This window comes from Microcaecilia unicolor, chromosome 2 (genome assembly GCF_901765095.1).
Source record: "Microcaecilia unicolor chromosome 2, aMicUni1.1, whole genome shotgun sequence".
Taxonomy (NCBI): domain Eukaryota; kingdom Metazoa; phylum Chordata; class Amphibia; order Gymnophiona; family Siphonopidae; genus Microcaecilia; species Microcaecilia unicolor.
Genome location: NC_044032.1, coordinates 616,094,607 through 616,119,225, shown reverse-complemented (window position 1 = coordinate 616,119,225; position 24,619 = coordinate 616,094,607). Strand labels below are relative to the sequence as shown.

Below are 24,619 nucleotides of genomic sequence, written 5' to 3'. Positions count from 1 at the left end.
AATTTGCTCTGAAGCAGACGTGGGAGGCAAAACTGTAGCCATTGCTGCTGATACATGGATTTAACAGTGCTGACTTTGTACTTTTGAAATGATGCAAGAGAAGTAAGCTGATTATATTTTTGACTCTTGTCTGATATAAATTGGATCTCAGTATTTTGTCAGTTATGTAAGTCACTTCACAGTATATTTAGTTTACACTGCCAGTACTATATTTTTGGACTAATGGCTAACCAGATATTATTGAAATAAGATGTAAAGATTGTATACCCCACTATGCAGTAATTTCCCCTAATTATACGAAGTTTTGTATCCCATGGAGTTCATCACCTTTGATGTGAGTTACATGGCTTGTTTGAATGGTGATATATTGAGTCATTCAGTCACAGATCTTTCTCTTGGCTGTAAAAACAGGTTGCTCCATTAAAGACATTAACCAACCACAAGAGAATAGCACCAAAACATGAAAAAAATATGTTCACAGAAAAGCTTTTTTTCAGTCACTAAACACTGCAGACTGAGGCACATGGTGCCCAATGTGGCCACATTTTGCCCTTTCAAGTTCAAATTCAATTTGATATACCACTAATATAACAACAAATCTCAGTTTACAAAGCCAATATAAGGGGAGGGGGGATGGTGAACACGATACACACTAATAGCATATCCAACAGCAATATATACACAAGTTGAATACAAAGCCACAAGAACTAAAACCAAGAGGAGAAAAGGGCGAGGAATAGTTACAATCTAGAACCCATGAAAAATAGGGAAGAGAAAATATTAAGAAGGAGGGGGTAAAGTCTATTTCTCTACTTTTAGGACCCCTGTCCAGAAATGCCAAAAACTGAAGTCAGGTAGTTGTCAGGAAGGTACAGGGAAAAATAAACTGAGATGAGATTTAAACTTTTCAGGATGCATCAGGGTCAATGTGGATCTTATGGAAAAAAAAATATGGCACTAATCTTCCAATGTATGACCTTAAAAAACATTTCATAGTTACAACATTTTTTCTCTCACACATAAGGCTTTAGCAATTCTACTACTACTACTATTTAGCATTTCTATAGCTCTACAAGGCGTACGCAGCGCTGCACAAACATAGAAGAAAGACAGTCCCTGCTCAAAGAGCTTTCTGAAAACAGTGTGTTTTGGTGCTATTCTCTTCCGATCTGTAAAAATAGTTGCTTCAAGAATACAGCATAGCTGATAACTTAGCACTCTGACCTGACATGGTACAATATCAAAACTTCTTGGCCTCTTCTTGATGCCCGACATAAATCCCTGGCTTTAAAGAAGAGGTAGAATCCATTCTTTCACATGGACATAACTCAATGTTCTATGAGCATTCAGTGTTGAGGGGGATCAATGCACTCCCAAGATTCTGTTGACCAGTACATAGCTCCTACACCCCTTGAAACAGATGCTTTCACTGAATATGTCGATGAGCCAGATATGTCCCAAAGATTATATTTCACAGCTCCAAATCCTTCTTTTTGTCATCTGAGAAGATGACATTGAGGTGGTTTATGATCAAGCCCAAAGCATGCAAAACACCAGTTTCGAGTATCTGAACTGGATATGGTCTTGCTTCACTACCAGTCTGGAGACTTTCTTCTGAGAGTCAGGAAAGAACTAGCAAAATCAAGCAACTCAATTTTGAAAAGCAGACCCAAACAGGAAACTAAGTTCAAGAAGATGAGAATGGGCAGACATGGATAAAATAAGAATAAAGAAACAACTATGGTATAGGGCCACATGACAGCAAGAAGTTTTACTCCATAAAACTCATAGAAAGGCAGGAAATGTTTATTCAGCTATACAGAAAAACAAAGACTAATGAGGTCCCTATGTGAAATCAACAGTCAGGAAGATGAACACATGCAAGATAAATGCCTCTTGAAGATCTTCTAAGAGATACTAACATGAAGACATATCTCTACACTTCTCTGTGTGGGCTCCATCAGACGACAACATCCATCTGTGAGTATCTGCTATCCTCATTTTCCTTGGAGAATCATTATACTGAAGATCAGAGAACTTGATCATATTGAACACAGTGGGACACTAAAGGTGCTGACAGGTTTTTTGTAGTCAATCGACTTTTGTGTTCTGTGAGATGAATCTTCATCTTCCTCATGTTTTTTCCCCATTTTATTTCTCTATTTAGTCCAATTGGGTGGTGCCAATCTGTCTGCATTTTTAATGTATAACTGCACATAATTCAGTATTAGAGGAAAGTATATTATTTCTATTTACAGTGTGTGTTTGGGGCTCATTTTAGAAAAAGTTTTTTAAAAATATCCTCTCATATCCAAATCTAACACCTCAAGCATTCTTACTCTAATATGAAGTTACAGTTACTAAGATAATTTTATAGTTGGTATGCATTGATTAAAGCACAGCTTCATTAAACACCGAGTTCCTAGAGAACTGGACAATTAAATACATGTAGCTTTGTATGCCATAAACCTTTCAAATATTTGGCGAGTATTTGGTGCATAGACAATGGAGCTCCTTTCATGAACAAATGATAAGTAATAGCAGCACCAACTGAACCTTATGTTCTGTGTAAAATTCTGGAGGCAGCACCTTCAAAAGGATATAACAGGGATGCATTTGGCCCAGCAGGCAGCAGTTTTCATCATAAAGCATATGAGGACTAAAAGATCTTAATATATACACTTTGAGAGAAGGGAGTTATAAGGGAGACATTTAAACACCATTATGGTATACACGGGTGAAATAGCCTTCCAGGGAGGTGGAGGAGACAAGAATTATACCCAAATTCAAGCAAGCATAGTACCATCATAGCGGATCTCTGAAGATGAAGAGAGATTGCAGAGTCTGGTAGTTAGTATGGATGAGCAGACTGACTAGATAGTATGGCAGTGGTTCACAAACCTGGTCCTGGAGGCACCCCAGTCAATCAGGTTTTCAGGATACCCACAATGAATAATCATGAGAGAGATTTGCATGCACTACTTTCACTGCATACTAATCTCTCTTGTGAATATTCATTGTGGGTATCCTGAAAACCTGACTGGCTAGGGTGCCTCCAGGACCAGATTTGGGAACCACTGCCGTATAGTATTCATCTGCCATCATTTTCAGCGCTTCTAGACAGAGGCATAATCGTGTCCTCCATCCTCTCTCAAATAATCTCAAATATTCTATTTGCTTTTTTCAGTAGCCATGGCACACTGAGCTAAAATCCTTAAATGGTAGTGCCTCCTATTCTGTAGAGTCTCTCATGAGGGGTTCTCTGAAAAAACAAATATGCTATCAACTAGCTCACTGGTTTCCATTTTTGTTTAAACAATTCAAAAAAATTTTTAAGTTAAAACAAGACTTGCCTTTGCTGAACCCATGCAGGCTCATTTCCAAATATACTTGGAACTATTTCAAATGGCACGGACATCAAGATCACCAGTCTACATTTTCACAGAACACATTGGAGCCCTTACATTGGTCAAATTCTGTAATGTGATATTCTGAACAAAACCTTACAGAATAGTAGATAGGTTCATAATTTCATGTTTGAGCTCTTTCATGAGTCTAGAATGAATAGCAACCAGCCAATTGATTTGATGCTCTTGAGTTTGTCAATTGTATATATATCATATCTTATAAGAACAGCCATACTGGGTCAGACCAATGGTCTACCCAACCTAGAATCCTGTCTTCAATAGTGGCTAATCCAGGTCACAAATACCTGACAAAAACCCAAATAGTAGCAACATTCCACGCTACCAATCCCAGGGCAAGCAGTGGCTTCCCCATGTCTGTCTTAAAAACACCATACACGGTCATCTGTGGGCCTTTTACTCCAGATGTATTTGAAAAAGAATTCGTACTAATTTTTGTCTCTACAGCAATCTTCTTTTCATAGTCTCTCTCAGACTAGAGAGTGACACGATAAAGGAGATTTTTAAAAATAATGTGGACAACCACGGTAACCATATGATGTGTACATGGTAGTGCCATGGGAGCAGGGACTGCAATACTTTTATCCCTTCGGTAATAGGGATAAAGGTCTGGCTGCCATGCCCCCTCCCCCCCTTCAGCTACCTTAAAGCGCTCTGGTGGTCTAGTGGTCTCATCGAAGCAGGAAAGAAACTCACTCTTTCCTGCTCACTGTCATTCTTCTGCCCAATACAGCCTCCTCTTCAACATGGCTGCTGAGACTTCAAGTGGTAGTCTCACGAGGCCACAGCTTGAAGTCTTGGCAGCCATTTTGAATAAATAGTGGTATTGGGAAAGCAGTGACAGAGGGCAGGAAAAACAGTGGGTTTCTTTCCTGCCCTGAAGAGGCCACTATAACACAGGGTGGTAATGGGCAGGGCAGAGCAGCGGCAGCGGGCAGGAAAGAGCAGGCTTCTTTCCTGCCACGAAGAGGCCAGCCAAGCCAACTAGCCAGCCCAACCATGTTTCTTCATGGATTTAAAAAATGAACTATATGATTATTATAATCCAAATTAATAATAATAATTATTATTATTATTATTTAGTGTTTCATTATCAGTATTGAATATTGTTATTTGTCTTTTAAACTATAGGCCTAAGCTGTTTATTGTCTATTAGGCCCATAAAATTGTATAAAATCTTCCTTTCAGTTTTGAGCGGGGAGACAAGGGGAAGAACATTAAGACTGTGGGGATGGTGAAGGGATGGTGATGGAGAATGCGTGGACGGTGAGGGGATGGAGTTACAAAGTCTGCTTGACTGTGCAGATGGGGTAGGGCTGGGAAAATGTTTTGGTTGCGGGGATGGAAATGGGATGAATTTTTGTCCCCACATCACTACTTCAGACTGCCTTATTACGTCTAACTCGCACATCCCTATTTTCTTCATTGGAGCAAGGGTTCTTACCCCATTTTTTAAAATTCCCACACCCCTTTAACTGATCAATGAAACCTTCACACCCCCTTCCTAAACCACATGTCCACTACTGGCTACTGCAAGCTACATGTCGCTGCTAGCCACCAACAGTGCCAGCTGCTAACATGTTACTAAAATTACAGTAGAACACATGTATATTACTAATAACTGTCTTAATAACTGCCTTCACTCTGTCAATAAACTGCTTCAGATTTTAAGACCCTTCTTCACATCCTGTATATCCTTTCCCCACACTCCTTGGAACTGTGGCCTCCACCGGTTCAGATCCCGTGTTATAGTCCACTTTCCGTTTTCTTGAAGATGCCCTTTTGGTTTTCACTAATTCTTCCCCCTCAGCATTAAACTACACTGGCTACTGTCTGGCTCTCTTTCTCCCTTTTTTAAATTGTGCAGTATATTTTATTTAGGCTTCTGAAATTGTCTTTTTAAATAATGTCCAACCTCATGCAAACCTTTGATCCTGGCATCACACTTTTTTTTTTCTAATTTCCTCATATCATATTCTTCCTTTTTAAAATTAGGTGCTACAGCAGTAATTTCTTTTTAATGTCTTCTTTCCACTGATCACTATTACCCTGTCCACCAGGTTCTCTGTATCAAAAAGTGTTAGTGTACATTCCACTTGTCAATTTATGGACCAATTCCTCCATGAAGCAGTCATTTATGGCACTTATCACACTAATAGAAAGCCCAGCTCCTATCAATATTTCTTATCAACAACTATTTTAATTTGCAATTACAAATTTACCATTGGATCCATCAGACACACATGCATTAGGAAGTGATAGGCTAAATTCAGTGGGGCATCAGGAAGAAGTGAACTAAATAATATTCAGCACCGAGTTCTAATATTGCTGAAGACTGCGCTAAAACTAACCCATAAATCACTAGTATATCTAATTTGCTTAAGAAGAGAATTCCAGATTTTGGTGCACTGATAAGAAAAGTTAGCATTGTGGATTGTTTTAGAAGATACATTTCTGCAACTGGAGAAATGTAAAATGAGATATTTTCTGGATGACAAGGAAGCACTGTGTGGAGGTAAATCAATGAACTCATTCAAACAGGACGGTGACATACCAAATAAAATGTGATGGACTGATGCACATAGCTTGAACTAAATTCTGCTCTTTATAGGTAACCAGTGTAGATTATGAAGGAGAGGGGCAGTTTTAGCAAGGCATGATGATTTAACAATTTGTAGTTTTTAAGAAGGCCACATTTAATTCCAGCATAGATGGAATTACAATAGTCGATTGGGTTAAGGTAAGGAAGACTGGTCTTCTGAAAAATGATCATAATCTGTTTAGTTTACAAAGCATATGGAAGGAACTAGAGAACATTCAAGACTTGACTTTCTAAGGATAAAAACTGATCAATTGTAACCCCTAAGATTTTCCTCAAGGATGCAAGAGGATAGGTTATATTATCAATTGTAGAATCTTTGAGAATAAGCAGATAAGGATTTGTTATTAATACAAATTTAGTCTTCTCAGTATTAAGTTTCAATTTAAAATTAGTTAATGGAATACCTAATCTGACTTTATTAAAGATATCAAGAGTTTTGGAATATGGGGTGTCAGTAGTGATGTCATCAGCATAAATGAAAGTAGAAAAAACATTTCTCTCAAATAGATTACCAAGAGGAATCATCAAGTGAGAACCCTGGGGTACTCTACAACTAGTAAACCAGGATAAAGAGAAAGTGTCTAATTGTTGAACTTGGTATGATCTAGATTTCAAAACTCCTGAGAACCAATCATAGACAGCACCACAAATACCATAATGGTCAAGAATATTTAAGAGAATATTATGGGTTGACAGTCATGGGCGTAGTTTGACTGTTTCATTTGGGGGAGCAAAGGATGGGGTGGGGCATATTAGCATATTCAAATATATGCAAATAAATATGCTAATATGGAGGAATGAAGGAAGGGAGAACACTGGCTTTTTTGGGAATAACCATAATGAATATGTATGAGATCTCATACATATATATTATGGTTATTCCCAAAAAAGCCAGCTCTTTTTCCCTTCCTTCCTTCTTTCCTCTTTACCCAGCACTCCCTCTTCCTCTCTAGTAGTACTTCCCCACCCCCTTTCCCATACCATGCCAGTGTAGACCTTAGAAATGCATAAGCTCTATTGTAGATCCTTTAAGAGGTAGTGTGTCATGATTTAGGCTCTATACCCTTTCTGATGTTTTGGTGCCACCTCAGTAAGGCCAACACACAATCTCTACACTGCAAAACACTATACACAAACTTGTGCAAAAACCCACTCATAACCTTACCAAACCATAACAGCACTAGTTACAAGGACACAACGAGCTACAACCTTATGCGTGGAAGGGCAGCACTGTAATTACACCAGGCTCTAAAACACCAGTACACTACCTAATGAAAAACAAAAAAAACAAAAGGGCTGCAAATACTACACACTAGCAGAATACTGCACCTTGATCACACATGAAAAACACATGACAACAGATATGACACAAGGAACTAGAAATAAAAAAATATGAAGGCAAAATAATGAACTGGAAAGTTACCTCAAGAAGTTAGACTCGGCATGCAGCAATACTAGAAAAATTGAAACTTACATGCAAAATATCACACATACAAATTTCTAAAAGCTGACATATTCCAATTAATACATTCTGAATAAAATACTTTTTTCTACCTTTTGCTTTGGTCCCAGTGTCTTCTGTTTTATGCAGTGTCTTCTTTCTATTTGATATTTTTTCACTCACCATGTCCACCATCCTCCTGTGTCCGTATGCGTCCTGTCTACCATCTGTAGCCCTGTCCCTATCCTTCCTTGAGTTTCAGTATCTGCCCTCAAAGTGTTCCGATTCAGCCCTTAAATTCAGCAGTTTCTCCTCCATCCATATCCAGCATTTCTCCTCACTCCCCTCCCCTCCATCCATCTGCATCTACTTCATCTGTCTTCTCTCCCCCCTCCATGTCCAGCATTTCTCCTCCCTCCCTTCCCCTCCATGTGCATCTCCTTCCTTTGTCTTTCCTACCCTCCATCCATGTCCAACATTTCTCCTCTCTTCCCTCCCCTCCATCCATGTGCATCTCCTGACTTCCCTCCCCTCCATCCATCCATGTTCAGCAACTCTCCATTCTCCCCTGCCCTCTCCTCCATCCACCAATATCCAGTAAATTTCCTCTCTCCTGTCCCCTCCATTCATCCATGTCCAGCAATTCTCCTCTCTCCCCTGCTCTCTCCTCTATCCAACCATATCCAACAAAATTCCTCACTTCCCTGTCCCAAGTCATCCATCCATGTCCAGCAATTCTCCTCTCCCCTGCCCTCCCCCCTCCATTCTTCCCTGCCCTCTCCTCCATCCATCACCAGCACGTTTCCTCTCCCCTGCCCCCTCCATCCATCCATGTCCAGCAACTCTCCATTCTCCCCTGCCCTCTCCTCCATCCACCCATATCCAGCAAAATTCCTCTCTCCCCTACCCCCATTCATCCATGTCCAGCAATTCTCCTCTCTCCCCTCCCTGTCCAGCAATCTCTTCTCTCCCCCTGCCCTCCCCTCCATGTCCAGCAATCTCTTCTCTCCCCCTGCCCTTCCCTCCATGTCCAGCGATCTCTTCTCTCCCCCTGCCCTCCCCTCCTCGCCATGCCCAGCGATCTCTTCTCTCCCCCTCCCCATGTTCAGTAATCTCTTCTCTTCCCCTGCCCTCCCCTTCTCTCCATGTCCAGCGATCTCTTCTCCCCCCTGCCCTCCCCTCCCATCCATGTCCTGTGATTTTCCCTGACCTCCCTCAGTTCCCCGACAGCCCCCCTTCTCCATTCCTCCCCCACCCCATGGCGCGTTTAACCTTTTTATTTTCAGTGGCAGTGAAGAAGAAAGCACTGCGGGCTCACCTCCTGCTTCTCCCTTCCCTTACACAGTGTCCCGCCTTCTGTGATGATGCATTTCCTGTTTCCGTGAGGGCGGGACACTGTGTGAGGGAAGGGAGAAGCTGGAGGCGAGCCCGCAGTGCTTTCTTCGTTACTGCCGTCGCTGCCACTGAAAATAAAAGGTTAAACGCGTTGGGGGGGAGGGGAAGGAACGGAGAGGAGGGCTGACGGTCACGGAGCTGAGAGCAGAGGGCGGGACGGAGGGAGAGCTGCTTCAACTATGACCATGGTCAACAGTACTGAATGCGCTAGACATACTGAACTACTATAATTTTATTACCAATACTGAGCTCTCATCTTAAGCTGGTTAAGAGAGTAGTAAGAACAGTTTTGGTGTTGTATGAAGGTCTAAATACAGACTGTGATTTGTACAGAATGGAATGGAGTTGGAGATATTCCATCAGTTGTTGAGAGACCAGTCCTTCCATGACCTTGACAAATAAAGGGGCTGAGACTACAGGTCTGTAATCGGAAACAATGCTTTAGCTTTACCATTTAAACATTTAAAAGAGCTCATACCAAGTGGAATTTGAAGTCACCAGAAAAAGGAAAATGGAAACACTTAGAAGTTTTACCTCCCTAACGTGTCCTGATGAAAAATTTACCCAATTTGAGTAATTGCTATGCCTCATTACTACTGTTAACTAATTAAGCCTTGCTAATTTGCTAGTATACCCCTACCACCATCACACATGCAATTTCCATCCATAAAGATCATAAATTGCATTTTTTATCCCTGTACAAAACATTTACTCTTTTTAACCTATGCCATCCTTAACATATAGCACCACCCCTCTACCCTATCGTTTTGATCTAATTTTTACCCTGGTATGATAGTGTCACATTGTTTGTTATCCTTCCACCAGATCTAAAATGCCTATTTTGTCTAACTATTCATTTATTGCAGTGGTTCCCAAACCTGGTCCAGGCGGCTTCCCTGCCAGTCAGGTTTTCAGGATATCCACAAGAGAGATTTGCATGAAGTGGAGGCAGTGCATGCAAATCTCTCATGAACAAAAAATTTTTTATCTTACCCGATAATTTTCTTTCCTTTAGTCGCGGCAGATGAATCCAGATAGGTGGATTGTGACCATCTACCAGCAGGTGGAGATAAAAGAGCACTGATTTCTACTCTTATCTTATTGGACAGTATGCTCCTGGAATCCTCAGTATTTCTCATAACAAAGCATAGGAACAAAAGAGCAAACACCATATCTCCTTCCACGCAGAATCCTCCATGAATCATGAAAACAGACACTGAAAACCACCAAACAACAGAGAAACTAAACAGATATGCAGACTGCCCCACTGTGAGAACCCCACTCTACTCCGAAAGTTGAACCTCAGCTCGGGTGGGACTCTGGATTTATCTGCTGCGACTAAAGGAAAGAAAATTATCGGTAAGATAAAATTTTTCATTCCTTAGCATCAGCAGCAGATTAATCCAGACACAGGTGGGATGTATCAAAGAAGTAACTACACAGGGAGAGGAGCCAAAACTCCCGCTGCCAGCAACAGAAGCTCCGAACACCACCTCTATGTGTGTGGCCACATCAATCTGATACTGTTTGACAAAAGTATATGCTGACCCCTAATTTGCGACTCTACAGATTTCATCCAGAACTACTCTGCCCATGACGCTGACAAGGCCAGAGTTGGACGAAATAGCCCCTTTAATCCAATGAGAAATTGTTACTTTAGAAGCCACTTCACCTTTGCGCTCACCAGAAAAGAGGACAAACAGATCTGAAAGGCGGAATTCATTTGTCATCTCGAAATACCGTAGAAGAACCCACTACACATCCAACGTAACCGGGAAAAATCCTCCGGATACTGGTCCCTGCGAAACAAAGGCAGAAACAGAGGCCGATTCAGATGAAAAGCAGAGATCACCTTGGGGAGAATGGACAGTATAGTACACACCGTAACCTCCACCTCTGATAAAAAAAGAAGGGCTCCCTGCAAGAGACAGTTTGAATTTCCGACACTCTGCGTGTGGACGAACGCACAACCAGAAAAAACGATTTCCACATGAGATCCTTCAGGGTGGCCTTCCACAATGGCTCAAAAGGCGTCCCTTGCAAAGACAAACACAAAATTAAGGTTCCATGCAGGGCTAGGCAGAGAAAGCAGAGGGCGTAGCCACATAACTCCCTCAATAAACCAAAATACATCAGGATGAGACACCAGGGAGGCGCCCGAACCCTGTCATTAATAGCAGGCTAGTGCTGCCACTTGCATTCGTAGCAACCTGACAAACCCTTTCTGAACCCCTCCTATAAAAAGATCCAAATCTGTGAAAGCGAAGCTTGAAAGGGAGAAAAAGCTCTGCTGGAACAGGACTCAAAAACTCGCCAAACTCGTACCTATGCTGCTGATGTAGACTGCTTGTTAGCACGAAGCAAGGTAGCAATAACCTCATCAGAGTACCCCTTCTTCCTCAATCTCAACCTCTCAAGAGCCAAGCCGTAAGACCAAAGGGGGAGGGATCTTCCAAAACCAATGGACGCTAGCACAGAAGTCCACTGTCCATCAGGAGGCGGAAGGTACGATGGATCAGCAGTGCCACTAGGTCCGCATACCACAGATGCCGAGGCCAGTCCAGAGCTACTAGCAGTACTCGATCTCGATGACGCTGAACATGGCGCAGCACTTGCCAATGAGAGGCCACAGGGGAAACACAAATAGCAGGCAGAAGTCTGGCCATGGCTGGAGAGCACAGATGTTCTCCAACTTGACGCACCTTCTCCTGCTTTAAAACCGAGGGGCTTTCGCATTTGTGTGTCACCATGAGGTCCATCACTGGGACTCCCCACTTTTGTACTATCAAGCAAAAGGCTGGTTCCGAGAGCTCCCATTCCCTCAGGTCCACATTGTGACAACTAAGACAGTCAGCTATGTTCTGCATTCCCACTATGTGAGCTGCCGACAGCTGGGAGAGATGACGCTCTGCCCAACTCATCAGCAAGTCTGTCTCATGTGCCAGAGCAGTGCTGCGAGTGCCCCCGACTGTTGATGTAAGCCACTGCCATCATGTTGTCCGAGAGCACTCGAACCAGCTCCCCCTCCACTAGGCATGAAAATGCCGAGAGGGCTAACCACACAGAGCTCCAAATGATCGAATCTGGTTACCGACCAAGGCCCTTGAGCATACCGAGACCGACAATGCACTCCACATCTGAAAATGCTGACATCACTGATCACCACCACACAACTGGGTGTGGCCAAAGAAAGTCCAAGAGAGGTTCTCCTCCTGCAACCACCGGTAGCCACCAAAGGCATAGCTCGTACTTCTGGGAAACAGGAGATTACCAGCTCAACAGGGACAGCTGCAAGGGTCGAATATGAGCTCGAGCCCACAGCACCACCTCTGATATCGCTGCCATGGGCCTGCACATAAGCCCATACTCTGGGCACGGGAGACCACAACACCCAGCTGATCTGAGTCCACTGATTGGGCAAAAACATCTTCCTCTGTACCGTGTTGAACAGTACCCCAAGATACTTGAGAGATTGAGAAAACTGGAGTCGATTCTTGTTCAAGTTGATCACTCAACCAAGGGACCGCAAGAGATCCATGACTCTGGCTGTGGCCCCCACACTCTCCCATCAAGACAATGCCCTGATGAGTCAATCATCCACATATGGAGGAACTCTTGATGCTGTCCTTGGGTAACGCCACTGCCACCACTACCATGATCTTTGAAAAGGTTGGTGGGGCTGTTGCCAGCCCGAAAAGGAGTGCCTGAAACAAATTGTCAACCCAGCACTGCAAAACAAAGAAAATGCTAATGGGCAGGCCAAATGGGGACACGCAAGTATGCCCTCCTTGAGGTCTAATGCCATGAGAAACTATCCCAGCAGAATGGCCGCAATCACTGACTGGACAGCTTCCATGTGAAAATGACGGACCCTGACGCATCGGTTGACCCCCTTGAGGTTCAAGACCGGACAGTATGAGCCCTCCTTTTTGGGAGCCACAAAATAAATGGAGTAACGACCCATCCCCCATTCCTGGTATGGGGCCAGGCACAACTGCCACCAAATGAAGCAGACCCTGCAAAGTAAACCACACAGCTGCCCGCCTGCAGAAGATGGTGCACGGGGAAACAAGAAAATCTACAACAGGAGAAGAAAACTAATTTGAACCGGTCTTGAATAATATCCAAGACTCACTGGTCTGATGTGATCTTGGCCCACTCTTCGTAAAAGAGAGACAGTCATCTCCGAATGCTGAGAATGGAATGGGCTGACTAACCATCATTGTGAAGGTCACGGGACAGTTGGAACTCTAGTTGAAGTACCCCCTAAGTGCCGGTCCAACCGAAAGGATTGCCAATACCAAGACAGTTGCAAAAAAACAGATCATCTCAGGTGGTATTTTTGCTCTCCATGAATTGTGGCTTAGCCGGAGCAGCTTTCCCTGAAGGATGGACGGTTTCTTCTCTGGCAGACATCGAGACTTTGAATCTCCTAGACCCTTCACCAGCCTCTCTAAGTCCTCTCAAATAAGAGCTTGCCCTTAAAGGGCAGCCTAACCAGATGTTGCGTAGAAGCTGCATGACACTACAGCCAGGGAGATCTGCTCGGCCGACGTATGAAGCAGGTCATATAAGGAGTCCGCCAAATACGCCAAGCCGGTCTCCACATCTGGAAACTCCAAGGGAGGCTGAGCTCCAGCCTGCTGGACCCACGAAAGGCATGCATGGGATGCATAAGAGCTGAGGACTGCAGCATGTAGAACTAGGACAGAGACCTCAAAGGAAAACTTCAAAGCGGATTCCAACATCCTGGACATCCTTAATAGTTATGCCTCCTTCCACCAGTAATGTAGTCTTTTTTTTTGTGACTGCTGTTACCAAGGCGTCCACTCTTGGCAAAACCAAATGGTCCAACACCTCCTGGGCCACCGGATAGAGACAAGACATTGCCTTGACCACCCACAGGCTACCTACAGTGTAGCTCACTCCACAGAAATGAGTTCCTGCATAGCCTCAAACCAGAAAGGCCTTCAGCGGCCTGCAGGTACTTGCCGCTGTGGGCTGCATGTCAGGGGCTGAAATATTTAAAGCTTGCAAGGCGTTAGTAATGAAGGTCAGGAGTTCCTCCTTATGGAAAACCTGAACTGCTGTGGGATCACCTGTTTCATCTCCAATCAGCTCCCTCTCCTCAGGGTCTTCTAATTTCTGCAAGGATAGGGATGGGGCCAACAAATTCCCCTCTGAAGGAAATGGAGACAATGGAGCAAGAGACCCCCCCTATCCGAAATGGACTCCAAATGAGGCCGCTTGGGCCCCCACCCCCCTCCATACCTTGGATAGAGAGCTAGAGGATCCGAGGAGATTCTAGGCATTTGCAATGACACTCTCAAAACGGCTGTGCCCCTTTTAAAGATAAGCTTTGTGTAAAAGCAACATAAAATAAGGGGAAAATGGAAGATCTGGCTCTTTCTCCCCTAGACCGCCCAGAGGTGCCCAAGCACTCAGTCCCCGCATGCGAAGTCCAACCCAAATCCAAGTTGGCTCCCTGCAACACAGTTCCCATCACTGCAGCATCAGTCGTGCAGGAATCCAACATGGTCACCGACACCTCAGCAGTGAGAGAAGACGGCCGTGTGTCCTAGGTGCAGGAAACACTCACACTCAAACCCACCGCTGCACTGACAGGCTCCAAGACAGAACACCCGCTCGGACAGGTCCCCAATGTTCTTCACCGCTTAGTGCAGCAGGAACAGCGTTTAACAACCTCTGCCACCATAATAGGGATCCAAGTACCAAGGATTCCCCCCCCACACACAAAAAAAGAAAAGAAGGGTCACACCCAACCTGAGGCGAGCCTGGACGTCCCAGGAAGCTGTGTTGCAAACAATGCTTAACAGCTTGCTCTCTTAAACAGCCCACACGGTGCCAACAGTGCTGAAAACCACCAGACATTATTCACCTCTACTTTATCTTTTATTTTAATGTATATCTTTAATGGAAGCGCTGTGAGGAAGGAGAATGTGGTAAAGAGCTGGAGAGTCTACCGGGGAGGGACCTGGCCTCACCAGGTGCGTTCTAAAGCTGGCACCGGTTAGCCTAGCACCCCCAAGCTTACTGAAACAGAAATCCGGAACAGAAGTTGCAGCCAGATGAATCCAGAAGCAGGAAAAAGACCGTCCACCCACCTGCTGGAGATAGAGAATACAGAGGATTCCAGGAGCACACCATCCAATAAGAGTACAAATCAGTGCGCTCTACCGCCACCTGCTGGTAGATGGTCACAACCCACTTGTCTCTAGATTCATCTGCTGCTGACACTAAGGAATATTCATTGTGGATATCCTGAAAACTTGACTGCTTAGAGTGCCTCTAGGACCAGGTTTAGGAACCACTGATTTATTGCCATAACTTCTCTCCACCATCTTATTTTTCAGAAATCTGGAATTCACAAATAGACAATTTAATACATTTTAATTTGTATTTACACCCTGTGTAGCAGCTGACTGGATAAATCAGATTTACATTTTGTCTGTTCTGTATTTAAATACAACTGAGCTTTCAGCAGAACCATTCCAGTATCATGTGTGTTTTCAAGCAGAAAAGCATACTGAACAAATTCATGTCTCAGTAAAAGCTAGATAGATAAAAAGGGCAATAGGACTGGCTAATTTTATAATAAATACAATGCCCAACAGCATAGTGAAGTGTGAGCTTTGCTTAAAGGATTCCAAGGCAGTCCTAATTTACAATCACATTCTTCTTATTTGAATAGGAAATTTAAAAAAATATTTAAGAGAGTTTATACCAAGTGGAATTTGAAGTCACCAGAAAAAGGAAAATGGAAACACTTAGAACAAACAACCTGCTTACCCTAGAGCTGCCTATAACTATCATCCCTTTGTCCCGCTCCCCCCCCCCCCCCCACCACCACCTTTGTCACTTAGAAACCCCTTTTGTCATGCTGCAGAAACCTGGAATTACAAAATACAGCAAAGTTACTTACCTGCAAAGGGGGGGGGGGGGGGTTCTAAATAGACAGCAGTTTAAACAACAAATGGAAACACAAATGTCTGGGTAAGGCACAGACAAAAATAGCCTAAGGGGACTTGTGAGATGATAGATACACAGAAGTCCAGTGTATGCTCAGAAAAACCTTCTGGGTTTTTCTAAACCTACAGCTATCTGTGTTGGTACCAAAAATGTTGTTACCCACTTGTGTGCTGATTTATCCCAGTTGTCAAGAGAAAGTTGGTTATTTGTGTTCTGACCATGGTGAAAAAGTTGCTTATCTGTAGTTCCTATTTCCCATAGACAGCAGGATAAGTAGATTATAAATATGATAGACTGACTTCTCTGCACAGCCATTGAAAAAGGCATTTTTGTTAAGAATATTAAGTTCTACAAACAAGTTACCTAAAATAATTTTATTTTTATGATGGTTATCATGCATATACAGAGAACATCAATCTAGATTTTGACATAAAAATATAAAATGTATATTTAATGTGATCATTTGAAAAAGGAATGGCATATATTGTTAGCTACAATTATCACTGAAGGAAAATATTTTCTGTGCAAATTATCACACATTCTATAATTTTTCAGAACTAATATTGAAGAAGTATGATGCAAATCAGTACTTAATTTAATTTTTTTTGTTGTTAGTTTAATTACTTAGAACGCTGAGCTAGATGATCTTGCTAGTATTTCAGTGTACTATATGCATTTCTGATAAATGGGAAAAGAATAGATGACCTGGCAGAAGGCTCAGACAATAACATGTGATTTACAGGACATGAATGCAGCTACTATAAGATTTATCTGACAGCCCTTTCAGATAGTGGACTGTTGAGTATCCGATGGAATGATTTCTAGTCTGGAAAGTCTACTACTGAGTAGCCATACACATTATTTATTTATTAGATGTTTTGGGTTGAAACCATTTTTAAATGATGCACTTCAACAATGCACAGTCATAAATTTAGCTTTAAACCCTAGAAGGGAGGTAGTGTTATTGGAATATATGTCAGACTGAATTAGGATGAGCGACTCAATGCTTTTATAAAGTGGCCATGAATACAATGTCTATTCTCTCAAAAATGATATTAATGTCAAATAGGCAACAGCACTTTGCAGTAATATCAAATGACATATTTCTTTAAATTTATATTATATATAAATACCAACATATTGCATATGCATACAAATTGTGTACATATCTAATTATACACACATACTTGTCAGAGTCAATCCTAAAAGAAATATTTTCTGAATGTGTGCGCCTGGGTCAAGTTCCATTTGTATTTTATGCTTATGAAAACAAAACTGAAAAGCAATATTGAGAACGGCTAAAGATTTAACAGAATAAGGGCAAAAACCAAAAGGAAGAAACAAATTTGGGCTATACACTCCCCTGGTCAGTCTCAATAGATTGCTTCTGAGTTGATGCTGCATTTAGTTTTTATCAATGCTTCAGTTTTCCCCAAATTTCAAAACTATATTACCAATTTATTATTGAATGGTGTAACAGTCAGGGGTCCTTCTAGAATGTTTTCCTTTCAGATTTCAAAATATTTTCTACCACAGAATCATCAAGATATAATGCATGTCCTCATCAAGATATAATGCATGTCCCACCTCCGGATGATAAAATTGAATTGCTATTTAAAAAAGTACAAATTTGTTTCAAAGCTCTTGAAAGACATAGCATCTTTCAAAAGCTTACATGCGGGCAATTATTTCCATGTAATACAGAACAAAACTGACTAAAGCCCAGAGGTTATTAATTGGTTCACCCTTCAAGTACACATTCTGAAGGGTGACAAATCTGTAAAGTTTTAAATCAAATCTGTTAAGTGTTAACTTCGTGAAAATACAATATTATTCATGTGATTAAAAACTAGTTTTTGACCTGATCTTTCGATCTTTGGCACTCCATCCTCTCCATCTCCTCTTAGAAATTAATTAAAATTTTAGTGTGAGAATTTGACTTCCCACCCTATCTTAGCCACCCTCCCCACACCTTCCAAAAAAAAAAATCAATCAAACTCAACCTCATCTCCTCCCAGTATCTGCAAAATGTCTAGTCAAAATTTAATTTCATATCTCTCAAGCTTTCATGTAGAAAAGACAGTTCACTTCTTAACAAAATAAATCACTTTTGTGATTGCCATGCTGACCCCTTTGAATTAGGAAAATTCAAAGTGAAAAATGTAATCACTATACCAGAACAATCTATATACATCTGGAGCTAATTCTGGCTTCATTTCTCACATCATTTTTTTGTAATTTTGCCCATTACTGCAGATGGTTTACAAAACATTGATTTCATAAGTTTAATACATCATTGGTACATTTCAACTGTTTTACTTATGTAACATCTTGAGCTCTGCCTTTTGCTACTAACTCTACTAAGTGATCACCATATCCTCTGATTAGATTAGCATGAAAGAGCATTGTGACATGCATGACAAATGGGAGCATTAGGGCATGTCACTTATCTCTTATCCTAAACACTTTTACCATCCAAGGCTGAAACATATAATATAGAGAACATAGATACAGTATCTCATTTCTTATAGATACATTTTTTTTAAACTACTTCATTTTTAAAACTTCCTCCTCCAATCATTAAGAAAAAAAAAATTTAGAAAAGGTTCAAAGAAGAGCTACCAAAATGATAAAGGGGATGGAACTCCTCTAGTATGAGGAAAGGCTAAAGAGATTAGGGCTCTTCAGCTTGGAAAAGAGACAGATGAAGGGAGATATTATTGAAGTCTACAAAATCCTGAGTGGTATAGAACGAGTAGAAGTAAATCAAATTTTTTTTTACTCGTTCCAAAAGTACAAAGACTAGGGGACACTCGAGGAAATTACATGGAAATACTTTTAAAACACATAGGAGGAACTATTTTTTCACTCAACAAATAGTTAAGCTCTGGAACTCTGCCGGAGGATGTGGTAAGAGCAGTTAGCGTACCTGGGTTTAAAAAAAAAAGTTTGGACAAATTCCTAGAGGAAAAGGCCATAGTCCGCTATTGAGATAGACATGGGGAAGCAAACTGCTTGCCCTGGGATTTGTAGTATGGAATGTTGCCACAATTTGGATTTCTGCCATGTACTTGTGAACTGATTTGGCCACTGTTTGGAAAACAGGTCTAGACAGGAAAAGGAAATGGGGTGCCTAATGCCCCTCCTCCAAAAAAAAAAAAAAGTTTCATTTCTGGCTATGCCACTGAACCAGACAGGAAGGATTAAATCTCTCATTTGAGAAAAGAATGACAACTTCCAAACATCCTAGCTTTCTAGAACCACTATGGCAAAGAATGCAGCAAATTGTCTAGAAAAAAAAAAGTCAGTTTTGAAAAAGCAATGCTATGTAAAGTGTTGTGGTGTCTGGAAAAATAAGCTCACTACAAGCATAACTACTCTTCACTAGCACATCGTAAAATCCATTAGTTGTAATCTTCAGAAGTAATTGTTCTTATTGCACCTTATTGACAACATGCGGCATTGATTCTCCACACCTTCTATGATTCTTTCATTTGTATTCATGAAATGTCCATCAGCACAGTCTAAACAAATTTGGCAATATAGGCTCTAAAATGAATAAATCGATGCAAAGAAACATTAATTTTGCATTATCCTTATTCATCAGGCGAGTAAACCATAAGAGTTGTAAATGAAGGTCAGAGGTTTTGAAATGGGTCAGAACCCTTGACCTCCAGACCAATAATCTTCCCATTAAAAAAGGCTACTCTAAAGTTTTAAAGTGAGGGAATTTACTACCAGCAAGATATTTTTAATGACAAAGAAAAAAAAAAAGCTCAAAAACTCATGTATTTAATTACAAAAAGCGTATGCCTACGTTGCTTAAAAGGTGGTTAAAGCTCACAATGAGACTAGTCACATAGAACAGAACCAGGAAGTCTTACAGTGAATGGAAATTATTACTTTCAGTAATTTAAAAATCTAGTATTGCTTTATTGCACTCCCAATACCCACTTTTTTGTTTTAGCAGCACAGTTCATATTGAAAATAGCAAATTGCCAGATTTCAAAGTATTTACCATTTAATTCCTAGTGGTTGTAAACTGTGTCTGCAGAGGACAGAAATAAAGTTGTATCTGTAACTAACACACTGCTTTCTATACTCGCTTTTGAAAATTAATGATAAATCTGAAGATTTAGATATCAGGCATCCTTCTTATACAAGGGACTAATCTAAGCCTTACAAATTGAACTTATGCAATGCAAGATTTTTTGGGAAGCAGTGAGATCATTTATAATATTTTTGACCTTTATCTTGTAATATACTGCTTTAAAAACAGAAAGGCCCATTTTTACACAGAATGAAAATATCAAAATTGCTATGTCCAAGCTGGGGTGTGCTCAATTCCAGCAATATTTTGTAAAAGAAATGTATGTGTATGTGTTGGCACACACAGAAAGAGCAGCTATTTTAGAAACAGAGATAGATATAGATAAAAGGAATAGCACAAACCCAGCAGCTTCCTCATGTTAGTGGCAATTTACCCATCTAAGTGGTGCCACTTCCATGTGGAGCTGTCCTATTTTACAACCTATGCATTTAAGTGCTGCCAAGTAAGTAATAATGCCACAATTTTAACCGGGTTTTACTTTGGAGGTGAAATTAAACAATGAGGGATTAGAGAATGACTTCCTTAATCCTCATGTGCACTGTGCAAAATGAGCATTTTCTAAATATCTGTGCATGATCAGAGCTGGTGTAAAACTTAAAGGGGATATTCTCCCCAACAGTTATGTGTTCCCTTTGTGAAATGGAGAGCACATTTTTTTTTACACTACCTAAAGCCCTGCTCAAACCATGCCCCTACCATGCCCTCTTGAAATCTCTGTGCTGTGTGGATATCCACGTGTAAAGAGAGGCTTTCTAAAATCACTATTTACTTGTGTGTGCAACCTGCACACGTAAAGGGACATGGATTTGATATACTGCCTTTCCGTGAGTACAACCAGTTTACATACATTATACGCATATACTTTCTCTATCCTTAGTGGGATCACAATCTTTGTACCCGGGGCAATTGAGGGTTAAGTGACTTGCCCAGGATCACATTTTCACTACTTCTACTTAGTGTTACTAACAACTCACCTGAGAACAGAGAAGCATGACCAACTCTACAACTGAGCTGCTTGATTTCATACACACCAGGCCTACAGAGAGAGAAAAAAAAAGAAATATCAATTCACAGCAGCTGCCAGGTTGCTGATGAATTTGTATTTAGCTAGGATACTGAATTATTTGATAAGTTGCTCAGTATGTGATGGCAGAATTTATTTTGCTCAAAGAAAAGAGGGAAAACAAAGTAGTTTGGCATAACAAAGCTTCCTTAATAAACAAATTGCACACAGCACCTGAAAATGGGTAAATTAAACAAGAATAAATGAAGTGTATGACAGGGTCTCTCGCTCCCTATGGCAAGGTCCTTATCTTTTGCCTATTGTCACTAAACATGTCTTCCGTTACAGAAAAAGAAATCATATGTTTGTGTTTTATATTACTAGTAGCTGTATGCCCAGCATATGCTATATTGATCACCAATATCCACATTTCACTAGGTTGGAAAACGAGAGTCATTACATATGCAGAGAAGGGAAATGGGTCCATGACCTTTGCTTTCTCTGTTGGTCTCTCTCCCTTCAGCCCTCTAGCTATCAATCAAGTTTCCATTTTGTCTGGTGGCAGCAGACTTCCCAAACACCCTTATTAGTACTTTGACCCTTGGCCCCATAGTAAACCTCAGCAGCAGCTACTAGTAGAAATTCTTGATCGTTTCAAAATTAATTTGATTGTTTTCTTCTTTTTCAGTAATAAAACTGTAAGCAGCACACTTCAGTTTTGATTCTAAGAGATTATATGAACTATTTGACTTCCCAATCATAAAAGAATCTTAGAGTTTATTTTAATGTAGTATAACTTAAATGAAACACTTAACAATAAGTGAAATGTGTTACCCAAATATACTAGATATAAACAAATGTAAGTAGGAAACCGAATAACACAGACGTTTACCTTGTTCACCAGTGCAGAATAAAAAGACAATATGTTTATTTAACAAACATCAGCACATTAAACCAGAGTTTGTTAGTGTACAGCAACCAAAAAAAAAAAAAAAACCCTCTTCCAGCGCTAGAGAGAGTCAGGATGATAGTGATATCATTGGTCCTCCCATATTGCACAATTTCTTGATTGAGGCAAATGCCAAAGGAAAACTTCCCTTCATTCCAGCTGAGAGAGCTTTAGGTGGCTGCAAGTAACTAATTTATCCTCCGCAACCCCCCCCCCCCCCCAAATTTATAAAGTCATGCAGCAATGCCAACACAGCCCATTCAAAGTGAATGGGCTGTGTCAGCAGTACCGCACCTCCAGCCGCTAGCACGGCTTTGTAAACAGAGTCCTTAGTTTAAACTACTTTTTGTCTATTCCTTGTTTCACTATTTCCTTTGAATCTATTAGTTACTTGAACAGTATTTAGTTACTCACCCAACCACCCTACTTTCTCTCCTCTCCACTCTATGGCTTCATCTAAAACTATATTTCCTTAACCTTCCCTTATCTGTTTAGAAGTAATTGTGTTGTCCTGCTCTGAAGTGGAGCATCCTTCCCCTCATTTCCCTCCATGCAGGTAGACCATTTTCTGCTCCATCTTAATCTGTCATACTGCTTCCACCTCAAGGAATGCTGCAGCTGATGGAACCAAGCAAATGCACACTCTGCTGACAGGGGGCGTAGCAACGGGTGGGCCAGCCAGCAGCAGTAGCATTTCCCCGCGGGCCCACAGCACAGTCTGAGTCAGCTAGGATAGCAGCCAGGGTGCTCCGCACCACGTGGCATGTGCAACTGGAAGCAGCTGCCCAGCAGGTAACAAAATTTAAATACTTTTTTTTTTTAATCATCATATAATTTTTGTACTCAAAATGCTGGCGGACCTCTGGGTCAGGTAAACACTTCACTGCCTAGGGCAAAAAAGGTATATTTAATGATTAAAATATACCTCCTTTTTTTGCCCTAGGCAGTGAAGAGCTTTTTTTTGCACTAGGCAGAGAAGAGCCATCATTTTGATTACTCTTGTAATCAAAATGATGGCTTTGGTCTGGTGGTGGGGGAGTGGACTCTTCACTGCCTAGGGCAAAAAAAAAAAAAGATGTATTTAGTCATTAAATATATCTCTTTTGCCCTAGGCAATGAGGATGCCCGTCAGCACCCAGAAATTCACCAACAATAAATTTTAATAATGCCCAGCTTAATTTTTAAAAAAAGTTGTCTCTCTCATTTTGGTGGGTTCTTGGGTGGGGATGGTCTCTGCAGTGCTTAGGTTAAAAATATTTTTTAAAAGCGTAGGCGGTTTTCTCTGGGTAGACCGGTGCGGAGGTGGGCTCTGACTTGCTTAGGACATTAAAAAAAAAAAAAGTCTTTTACATTTAATGCCATGGGGGGTGGGTAGGGATTAGGACAGGGCTGACACTAGGCTACATGGAGGGAGGGGTGAGGTGGTAGGATAGGGCTGATGCTTACCTATGGGATGGATTGTGGGGAAGGAACAGATTGATAATGGGCTACAGGGAAGGATGGTGGTGGTGGGGGGGGGCAGTAAGGTAGAGAAGGGAAGGGCTGATGGTGAGCTACGGGGATGATGGATAGGGAAGTAGGAAAGGGAAAAGCTGATGCCAGGCTGCTGGGATGGATGGGTGGTGGTAGGGAAGGGAAGATCCTGTATTTTGTAATTGATGAGGGTTGGTCTGTGGTCTGCATGTGACTGAGTGGTGAGAGTTTCTGCTGGCATGTGGTTTGTATGGGGATCTACGAGTCTGACTTGTCTGGCTTTTCCAATGGGATGTGCATTGCTGTTGTGTATATTCACCGCTGCCTTCTTAAAGGTACTGTTATTGGAATGGTCTGCAATATAGGCTGTCTTTGCAGGATTTAGTGTTACTTCACAAAGTACCTGGCAGTATTATTGAGGTGCTACCAGAATTTGAATACGTTGTTATATGTCATTGCTGTAATTATAATGCAGGATCCTGTCAGGTGCATTGAGATGTTTGCCATTATAGTAGACTGGTCAAGTTTGATATGGCATAATGTAACTACATTTACAAATATTGGTTTTTTTAAGTATTTATGTGGTTTATACTGATGCAGGGCAGCTGTTGGGCAGCAACCTAAGGCATTATTTTGTAGTATCCCAAGAAACACTACTCATACCTATATACATAGTGCCCACCCATATTAGCTCTGGGCCCACCCAAAAAGTCAGGTCTGGCTACGCCACTGCCTACTGGTCATCAACAAACACCAATCTCTGCCCCCACCCCTGGTCTCAAGTGCATTATATAGGCAGATCCTCAACAGAAATAAAACAGTAATTATCATGGGAGTTACCCAGTGTAATAATTTTGGGCTTTAGTCTATAGACACATATTCTGGAGGTTTCACTACTGCCCTATCCATATTCATCTCTCTGAATTGAGCAGAGGGGCTCAGTTCAAGGAAGCGCTAGCTAAAGAGAAAGAGGCCTGCCCTCACATCCACCGTTCTAAAACTCTGCTCATGCTCTCAAAAAACAAGGAGTGCATGGGTTCTGATGGAATTCATTGTGAATTGCACACATTTTCCAAGAGGTAATGAGGGGGAAAAACGTTTTGCAGGAATGGTGACAGAAGATAGCCCCACAAAGGCATTTGATATGGAAGAGGAATGGATTTGAAGACAGGCTTGTACAAATAGGTCAAATGCCTACTTAGATACTTGACTAGACAGGATACTAATCAC

The 24,619-nt window shown here is 41.4% G+C and overlaps 1 protein-coding gene across 1 annotated transcript in view; it reads right to left on the bottom strand.

Annotated features, from left to right (window-relative positions):
- The window catches only part of LRBA (LPS responsive beige-like anchor protein), a 1,257,537-nt gene that overhangs the window by 860,402 nt on the left and 372,516 nt on the right, over window positions 1-24,619 (bottom strand). Inside the window, 1 exon segment of the mRNA XM_030191657.1 lies at window positions 20,939-21,000. Coding sequence (XP_030047517.1) covers window positions 20,939-21,000 — 62 coding nt within the window.